The sequence below is a fragment of the Mizuhopecten yessoensis genome, unplaced genomic scaffold (genome assembly GCF_002113885.1).
Source record: "Mizuhopecten yessoensis strain PY_sf001 unplaced genomic scaffold, ASM211388v2 scaffold11151, whole genome shotgun sequence".
NCBI classification, from domain to species: Eukaryota; Metazoa; Mollusca; class Bivalvia; order Pectinida; family Pectinidae; genus Mizuhopecten; species Mizuhopecten yessoensis.
In genome coordinates this window covers 950766-960640 of record NW_018408905.1, presented here as the reverse complement: position 1 = coordinate 960640, position 9875 = coordinate 950766, and the positions used below count along the sequence as shown (strand labels likewise).

Here is a 9875-nt window from a genome sequence, read left to right as displayed (position 1 = left end):
ATAGGACTGAGGTCACAATTAAATGCTTCCGGGTTCAGTACCCACGAATGAAGTCCCTTAGAAATATAGGTACTTTAGTAAAAACTATACTATGCCTCTTAGAACTTGGTGTTTGTGTAAAAGTTTGGTGTTAAAATACTGTGGAGATATCAATCTAACAATTTCTGTGTCAAATTTTTATATTGTGCATTTATTTTTTGGTGCAGGGTGCTGTGTGAAAAGTCCTGTGTTTACCTCTACCCCTGACCCGGATGTTTATTTTTGACATTGGTGACACCTGCAGACGATTATCTCAAGGGTCGAGTTCGAGCGAGAACTTTAGCTGCTACAGTCGAACTAAAGTTCAACCGAACGCAACATACCTGACCGGAAGTGACGTTTTTTTAGGAACTCTTGTCAGCTATTTCGCGCCGTACTAGAGGTCTAGTTCAAAGATGGCGGAGTGTGTATGTTTCTGAAATCGTAAGTATTCAAAATGTAGATTTTAACAAGTTTTGTACGTTTTCTGCTAAAAACCAACGAGTTTTCGTCTTATATATGCAAATATTGCAACAATAACAAATCATTATCGAATAAAACGTATACATACGTCCCTGGTATCACTTTAATCGAATTACAATATAACGAACACGTGTACATGAAAATGCATGCGTAGCCTGACACTAGAAGTTAAGTACATGCTCTGGATTAGGGGGTCCAGAATCAGGTTACTGCTTTCAAAGACCAGGAACAGGTAATGAGGTGTAAACAGGATATTAAAGTGTCGTTGGCGTTGTGCATATCGCCAGTGACCACAGCGGGAATATAGTCGCTTTACATTTCATACCTAACTTTTCAGAAAGCAAATGGATCACCAAGAAGTGTTTTGGACCTGCATTGAGTGCCACAAGAAACCTGCCAGTGCTGCATCACTTTCAAATCAATTGGGGAAAGTCCAGGTGTTTGTTGATACAAATTACAGGTAAAATTACATATTATAATAACACGTTGATTATCTTGGTTCACTTATAAGTGTATAAATCTTTGAATGTTTAAAACTTTGTTTTAAACAGCTGATAATTATATAGTACCAATAACACAATGACTTGTCGACAGTACCATGATAAATGTCAATTGTACATGTCATCCTCTATATATTAACACATTTTCATGACCTTGTTTAGTGTTTACCCATCAATTATTATTATCTTTTACATGTTACAAAATTGTATGTGTATTATAAAGATGGCGTTTCTAACTTTCTACTGGTTATATTTCATATTGGTTCAAAAAGTCAAGCAATTGCTTATGGTCATAATTACATTTCTTTTGCAAATAAAATGTACAATAAACAATCATTTTATCTTTCCAGCATCCTACTTCGATGTGAGAACTGCAATGTGTGTTTTCATCCTGTTTGTGTTGACTTTGAATTGGAACCAGTACTAACTGGGGAGGACACTCTTGTATTGTGCAACTATTGTGCTGAGCATGGCAAGGTATAACAGACATAAAATCATGATAACTCATTTCCTTAAAGTTTGACAAATTACATTTGTATATCAAATAAAAATAACATTTTTTTAAAAAGTTTTCCTATCTTCATATGTTTAATTTAGATTCTAACTTTCTAAGTCCTACACAATTAGCACCAGAGAGTTCATATGACACCATAATTATCTGACAAGCTTTTTTTATCCTTCGGTTATGTTTATTATACCTCTGGCATGCATGTTTTCCTGCATTGTAGCAAAAATCTAATAACACTGGAAGTAACCACACCGACCCTCAGAGAAAAAAACAGGATAAGGGTGACGGAAAGCATGGCCAAACTTCTGAAGTCTCCACAAATTGGTATGTATTTATAGTCTCGGAGATTAATATGATGGGGCTGACCGACTGTCTACCACATTTTGTTTCAATGGCTCTTAATTGAACAAATTAGGACATTTGTCCAGTCATCAATATCTTAAATTCACCTACTTTAAAGGTCATAAGGGTAAATTTTAAAAAGTTGACTTTCATCTTTTTGGGATTTCTCTTACCATATTTATCCTGCTATGAGCCAACCCAGATGTCCTGTAATAAGCACACCAGTTGGATTGCAGTATGTGTTTGGGTTTCTGGGTTGATTGAAGGATAACTGCAGTTAATACCATGCCTATGGGATGAATAGCTATCAGATTGTCCCTTTAAAGAATTTAGTGCTTCACCATTTTATTTTCAAAATGCATGTCATCGTGCTCATTTTACTTATTGATGAATTTCTTTCCTTGATTAATACCTCTAATTAATGTATCTTTATGTTATCCTAAAAAGTTAAAGAGTAAAGTTTAGAACTATTCAATAGTTATACAGTTTTTGTAGATCATTGATTTATTTTGATTATTTTGACAACAGAAGCTGCAGTGAAGGAGGCTTTGGTGCTTAGTATCATAAAGGAACAGAACTCAACACATGCCCCTCTAGTACGGCAAACAGACTTGCAAGAAGAGAGTACACAGTCAGATACAATGACAAAGGAAATCTCTGTGGACAATTCAGGTACAGATAAAAGGGACCAAGAACAATGCACACAACAGAGTAAATCTAAAAGCTCAGCCTCTGCAGACCAAAGCCACCAGAAGAACTGGACAGAAAATGAAGAGAGCTTGCTTGTTGACTTAAGGCACGAGAGATCAACTCTGTTTAAGACTACCAGAAACCACCTCTCCCTGTGGCAAGAAATAGCAAACATCATTAACGAAACACTGCATTGTTCAGCTACTAGTCAACAAGTCATGTATAAATATAACGCCCTTAAAAAAAGGTGGAAGGAGATTATAGATAGTCCCTCGGGATCAGCAGCTAAACGCTTCACTCACAAGAGAGCATTTGATGATGAGTATGGTGACAAAGTCAGTACAAAACCAGCTTTTACAGTTGATACCTTAAAAGAAACCAGTGACATTTCTTCAGAATCAAACACCAGCAAGAAACCTGCAAGAAAGGCAGAGAAAAGGAAGTCCTCGAGTAATTTCGATGTGTTGAATGCATTGGAGGATCAGCATTCAAAATTCATGCAACAAATTAGTGAGATGCACAATGAACGCATGAAGCGTTTTGACAGATTTCTAGATATTATGGATAAACAAAGCACAAAGTGACTGTAAAGATGCAGTCGGTGGCATCATTTTGTTACAAGTTAGTCATTACCAGTTAACTTTATAGAACTAAGGACTTGGGAAACCACTCAGGTTTTGTCAATTTTTGTTCTGTGATTTTATTTATTTTTAAAAAGCCTCAGGTAGTCTTGTTAAGTTTTTATAATTACTGCCTTGGCATGAATTGCCAATTTAGCTTATGATATATGGTGTGTTTTCCATGTTCATCCACCTTTTTGAAAGTGACTTCTTAATAACTGCTAGACTTAAGACCCTAACCCATTGAGTTTCCCGAAATAATACAGCAATTTGACCTGTTTTCACAGTCATAACTTAGTGTCAAATATGTAAATAAAATTATTCTTCCACAATACCAGGTAACCCTTTGTGAGGAAAATTAATATGCTGGGATGAAACAGTATAAGACTTAATACATTATACTCAATAATTGGAAATATTTGCAAAAGCATCTTTATTGAGAATATTTTCCAATGAATGCAATATCCAGATGATACTGGCCCTGTAGACCTTGTTATTTTTAATTGGTAATACTTTTTTATATTACTTTGTTAGTGATTCTCATCCAAAGATAATTTTCATGGTGCTCTCACTTTTATATTAATTTATGTTCAAATGTTTGCATTTTGGAAAAGATTATAACAAAAGAGCAAAACTGAAGTTTTGTTATATTCTTTTAATAATATATAATATCAATGGAAGGTGGCCTTGGTTGATTGTCCTTCAAAACCAACCAACATTTGAATATCTCTTGATTAAGATTCACAAATAGTGAATGTATCTATTTTTATTTTATATTTGTTATGAAATTATGTATTATGTTCAAATGTTTGCTTTTTGGAAAAGATTAAAACAAAAGAGCAAAACTGAAGTTTTGTCATATTCTTTTAATAATATCAATGGAAAGTGACCTTGGTTGATAGTCCTTCAAAACCAACAAACATCAACAATCTTGCTTTAACAATCCTACACCAGCTGAAGGAGCCTGGTTCTACGAAGAATTCCATGATGTCCATGCTCATAAGCTTCATCATTTCCAGGGTCGTCATCATTTCCTTCGTCCATGTATTCGTCCAAATCATCACGATGAATAACACAGAGATTATGCAATACACATGCTGATATAACAAGTTTTGTAATTTGTGTAGGGTTGTGGAAGGTAACTTCTTTCAAACGACGGAAACGCCCCTTCAAATGAGAAAATGATCGTTCCACTGTTTGTCGAGCACTTGACACTTTTTTGTTAAACCTCTTTTGTTGTGGAGACAAATTGCCATAATTCTTAAAGGGAGAAATGAGCCAATTCCTCAAAGGGTAGGCATTGTCGGCCAAAAGAAAATGATCTTGAAGAAATAATGTACCATTTTCTGCTTTTGAGAATAGTTCAGAGTTCCTTAAAACTCGAGCATCATGGGTACATCCTGGCCAGCCACAGTAAGCATTGGTAATCGTCATGTTGTTGTCAACAACAGCCTGGAAATGATAACTTTGTCAATTAGCTATTGGAACATTGTGCAGAAAGAATGGAAAAAATTCAAGCATGCTATGTACCAAAGTCATGTGACAAGTTTTATACTGACTGCCATGCAACATTCAAAATATACATATACTAATTATCATGGTACTTTTATGTACTTATTTATACAAATCTTGATTGGTTTGGTTTAGTTTGGTTTAGTTTTGTTTTACGTCCTATTAACAGCTAAGGTCATTTAAGGACGTGCCAGATTTTGTTGGTGGAGGAAAGCCGGAGTTCCCGGAGAAAAACCACCGACCGACGGCCAGTACCTGGCGACTGCCCCACGTAGGTCTCGAACCCGCGACCCAGCGGTGGAGGGATAGTGGTAGCAGATGTCAGACGCCTTAACCACTTGGCCACCGCGCAATACAATACTATAAACATTACATACACGACAATATATCACAACACATAGATCACTTCAGGAGCAATCAAACACATTGTAACCGATACTACACTAAATAGAATAATAGTGACTGCCTTGGTCCCATAAGGATATATATATATATAATACAAGATAGAGCAGAGTGTTGTTAGTACAGATTGACATATATAATTTGGTTACTTTCTTTCTATACTTTGTGGTTATGGCGCCTGACCATGTACGACCACTAGCTTGATAGGCTCAACATGGCAACTTGATAATCCTACCTGTAGCTGAATCGAAGGGAAACTTTTTCTGTTGTAATAGTCTTGTTCACCACCTGGGGCACTTGCTAAACGAATGTGTGTTCCATCAATAAAGCCCACAACACCAGATATGCCCACACTATCTTCAACTTCTCTTGCAATTTCTCTCTGTCTATCAGCATCTGGCCATCTTATAACCTGTTGAAACCAATAACGGGAATACAGTGTCTGTTACACTTTTAAAAAATGGACTAAGTACTAAAGTGACCAACATAACAATTTCATAAATAAGATGAAAGCATGTTCTAATGAAATTAAATCTGATTTTTTAGCCACATACCTGAGAATGTAACTTTACAATGGCGTCAGCTACAGATGCAACAACACTATGAACAGTTGATTTCGACAATCCAAATATGTGGGCGCATTCTCGCATACTTTGTTGGTTGCCTATATAATTTAAGAAAACGAGAAGCTGCTTATCAGGATTAATTGGGTTGCGGCCACCATGGAAGTCTTTAATTAAATCGTCTCTGACACGCTCCAGAAGGCAGTCAAACATATTCCTGCTTAATCTGTAATGTGTTTTGAAGTCATCGACGTTTTCGGGTAGTATCATGTCAGGAAGGCTTTGGGTTCTGTCCCCTGGCCGAGACATACCAAAGTCTTTAACAATGGTAGTTTCTACTCCTGCTTAACGCTCAGCAAATTAGGAGTGGGACGACTGGTTCGCCCGTTGTCAGTATAATGTGACCGGGTGAGGCGTCCTGCTGGGTGTCTTCGGCAGTATGTTTCAGTGAGGTAGCACTATAAAGTCGGCATCAGTTCCGCGCTATCACAAGGAGATAAACACGAACATATCGCAGCCTCCCAAAATACACACGCATACACTACACGCATGCATCTTGCACACAGGGGAGGCCGTCCTTAAATGACCTTAGCTGTTAATAGGACGTTAAACAAAATCAAACAAACAAACAAACAAAAGTATCATGTCATCTATGACGCCCATATAGGTATTGATTTTTGGCACAGATGAACGATTTGTTTTCCTGGTGTGTAGGGCCATTGCAGACATCAAGCATTTGTGTCGAGAAATAATCTCGTCATCAGAATCGCTGATCAAGTATTCCATTAGCATTAAGTGTTGTATTCGTCTTGTGGGGGCCGCCATCTTGAACTATAGTGTATAAACTAAAGTGCGTTCGATTCGCAACATTACTGTCATGCGTAGTCCCTGCTTCCTGTCCAAACTATAGTTTACGCTCGAACTGCACCAAGAAAAAGGCCAACATGCTATGTTGAAATTGATGCAACAGGAAATCCTTGACCTAATGCCCACTGGTCACACTGGGATTCCTGCATGGGGGTGTTTGGAGGGAAGGATCCCCCCAACCCATTATACTGATAAGGAGTTGAAGGAAAAACATGTTAAGTGAGAGGGAATATAGTTTAGTGGTAAACCAAGAACAACGAGATACTATTTTCCACTTATTTTCACACTATGGATGGGATTTAGAAGAGAAGGTTTATACAGGGTTTGATACTGACGAATTTGAGAATCGATGTCAAGCAACAATGACCAACTTTGATGAAAATCCAGAGGAATGTGAAGCAAGCAGCAGCCTATCTGAAATAGGAGAGTATGAGGAATTTATTGTTGAAAAAGATCCATTGTCAACTGAGTGTCATTATTGTTTTAGTCAGCCTTGCGTTACAGATGAAACTTACAGACAATTGTGGTGGGAAACAGAAAACAAACAACATGCCCGAAACCATCATTGCAGGAAAGAAGTTTATAAGAAGTTTTGGGTAATGTTATTACACAGACAGGTTTGGAAATATGCTCGCTATTTACAAAGGAAAAATCAAGCACTACAGCAAAATAAACATACACGAAAACTGGTGTGGCATAAACGTGACATTATGCCAAACTGTGTAATACAGTTAGTGAGGAGGTGGTATCCTAATCCAGGTGGTGTCCCATACATGGGTCATTTATGGAACTAAACCTGACAAAGAAGGAGGAATCGGTGTGATATCAGCAAGAGAATAGAATGCCTGTGATCTATTTTGTATATTATGATTTACAAATCCTGGTGGTATTGGATATATGGGTCATATTTTTGAATAAATTACTATCTACGTATGTGTTTCGGCAGTGGATCTGTCTTGTTATCAGTTTATGACTGTGAAAATTGGATTAACATTCATGTGTATGTGCCTAAGGGATCTGGTTTCTGGTCATTGCCGCCAAAATGTTGATAAGGTAGGGACTTTGTTGACTCAGCATGCGTAGCTAGGGCCATGGCAACAACACAGTTGTAAACTTCCGGTGGGTCAAATTCAAATTTCAAATTTGATTGACAGCCTCCAAAATTACTACAAAAATATTTTACATTAGGAATATTACCTAATTAAATTTTTGCAAAGAAAATGATAACCATAATTAGATTCTTCACAAAAAAACTCTGTAGCCATGACAAAATCTGTATCAAATATTGTTTTGAAAAACCTGAATTTGAAGAAAATCTTTCTCTGAAGTGAAGGCAGCCAATGTTTTACATATTCATCCATTTTCTGAAGTTGTCTCCCTTTTATACCCCATCCCTGGTATTTAAGTACTGGATGGATCTTTCTGAAATTTCATACTTACTTACAGCACCTACCATGGAGTGCTATATCTTTACTTATTTTAAACATATTCAGGTGAGCGATACAGGCCCTCTGGGCCTCTTGTCCTTCTGTTTCACATTTCAAACCAAGTCCTTGAATTTCTTTGAACGCATCTTAAAATAATTGCTTTTCAATTTCTAAATTTACAAATGGTATTTTGTCTTTTACTTCACACCCACTACAACAATCGTCGTAGTTCCTTTCTCCACAAAATTAGCCATTTGATGAGCTCTTAAACAGTCACCAGTCATGGCAAGGTATATTTATTGCCACATATTGACAAAATCGGTAACTTTTCTCTCTCTATCGCCTGCATCTATCCAGAAATTCAATCTCTAAGTATCGGAGAACTCTTTAAAAAGAATAAAGGATTTAGCTGGTTTATCATCCCGTCTGCCCTCCCAGAAGCAAAAAAAGCATTAAATCTCCAACAAACACATATCAAACTACCATATACAGATTTCAAACCTACTATTCGTACAGCCATTCAAAATGAATGGCAGCAACGCTGGTCTCTCGAGACCACCAACAAACTTTTAAAAGTACAACCTAATTTTAAAACATCTATTCCCAGTCGGAAAGATCGTAGAGTGGAAGTTGTCCTCGCTCGGCTCTGTACTGGGCACACATATCCTACTCATTCATACCTTTTAAAACGAGAAGATCTACCTTCATGCCACGCATGTGACACTCCATTTACAGTTGAACACTTTTTAATAGAATGTTCCGATTTTAAACACATTCGTGATAACTGCTTTCGAGTCTTTGGATATGAGAACTCTTTTCAGTTCCGTGGACTTGAAGGCATTATTTAACTATTGTCTATTTGATAGACTCTGATGACTTTTAACCCACCTTACCCTTTTTGACGTTATATATATATATATATCACATATTCCATATCATCTATTGGTTATCTCTTTTATTATTTTAACCCCCTTTTTATTTTTTATTATCTATACATACAATGCGAATGCTTTTAAAATGAAGGGCAAGTGAGCTGATGCTGGCATGGTGCGGCGTCAGTCCGTCCGGCGTCAACTTTTTACTTTAAACAACTTCTTTTCATTAACCAAAAGGCCTAGAATGATGATATTTGACCAGTAGGATGCTGGGATCAAGGGCTACCAAGTTTGTTCAAATGAATGACCTTGACCAACTTTGCAGGTCACTGGGGTAAGATGTCTTAAAATCTTCAAACAACTTCTTCTCAATAACCAAAAGGCCCAGGGTACTGATATTGGGCCTGTAGCATGCTGGGATGAAGCACTATAACGTTTGTTCAAATGAATGACCTTGACCCATTTTCAAGGTCACCTTGGTCAAATGTCTTAAAATCTTAAAACAACTTCTCAATAACCAAAAGGCCCAGATTACTGATATTGGGCCAGTAGCATGCTAGGATGAAGGGTTACCAAGTTTGTTCAAATGAATGAGCTTGACCAACTTGAAAGGTCACTGGGATAAGATGTCTTGAATGACTACCAAGTTAGTTCAAATGAATGAATTTTAATAGTTTCTTATGAAAAGCGATGCAGGCCCATTGGGCCTATTGTTTATTTTTTATTATCTACACATGCAATGCGAATGCTTTTAAAATTAACCATTTTATCTGATTTAATCTTCGCTACTCACATGTTTTTAAAAAAAAATAAGATAAATAAATAAATCACCATGGCCCTAAATGACCATAGCCGTCGATGGGCCGTTAAACATAAACAAACAAACCCAAGTGAATAACCATCCTTATCCAAGATATAAACAACCAGAACATGAATATCTCCTTTACACATGTTATTCAAAATTTCCCTTTTTTCCTCTGTTTTTCGAGTGCCACCTGTATAAGCTGTTGCTGTAATACCTAGTTGCAACAGTGAAGATCATACATCATCACATGTGTTTGCAAATGA

General features: G+C 36.9%; 2 protein-coding genes across 3 annotated transcripts; one reads left to right on the top strand and one right to left on the bottom strand.

Annotated features, from left to right (window-relative positions):
• Positions 1-212: 212 nt before the first annotated feature.
• LOC110466963 lies at positions 213-3731 on the top strand. Of its 2 annotated transcripts, XM_021523789.1 has the most exons (5): positions 213-462; positions 839-961; positions 1352-1478; positions 1730-1833; positions 2380-3731. In XM_021523789.1, exons 3-5 carry the CDS (start codon positions 1471-1473, stop codon positions 3123-3125), a joined length of 858 nt encoding a protein of 285 aa, XP_021379464.1. In that variant the 5' UTR covers positions 213-462; positions 839-961; positions 1352-1470; the 3' UTR covers positions 3126-3731. The 2 variants fall into 2 exon arrangements, with proteins under 2 accessions (XP_021379464.1, XP_021379466.1); XM_021523791.1 differs by lacking the exon at positions 213-462 and having other exon boundaries at positions 599-961.
• Positions 3732-4026: 295 nt separating this feature from the next.
• LOC110466962 (protein ANTAGONIST OF LIKE HETEROCHROMATIN PROTEIN 1-like) lies at positions 4027-5931 on the bottom strand. Its single transcript, XM_021523788.1, has 3 exons — positions 5630-5931; positions 5311-5487; positions 4027-4613 (listed from the first exon to the last, which is right to left on the bottom strand). Exons 1-3 carry the CDS (start codon positions 5906-5908, stop codon positions 4107-4109), a joined length of 963 nt encoding a protein of 320 aa, XP_021379463.1. The 5' UTR covers positions 5909-5931; the 3' UTR covers positions 4027-4106.
• Positions 5932-9875: the final 3944 nt, after the last annotated feature.

Coding starts and splice junctions, on each gene's coding strand:
- LOC110466963 (XM_021523789.1), top strand. Junction 1,834..2,379: donor TCTGAAGTCTCCACAAATTG/GTATGTATTTAT, acceptor TTTTGACAACAG/AAGCTGCAGTGAAGGAGGCT.
- LOC110466962 (XM_021523788.1), bottom strand. CDS start 5,908: ATGATACTACCCGAAAACGTCGATGACTTCAAAACACATTACAGATTA. Junction 5,488..5,629: donor TTGTAAAGTTACATTCTCAG/GTATGTGGCTAA, acceptor TGGTTTCAACAG/GTTATAAGATGGCCAGATGC. Junction 4,614..5,310: donor TCCCTTCGATTCAGCTACAG/GTAGGATTATCA, acceptor TATCATTTCCAG/GCTGTTGTTGACAACAACAT.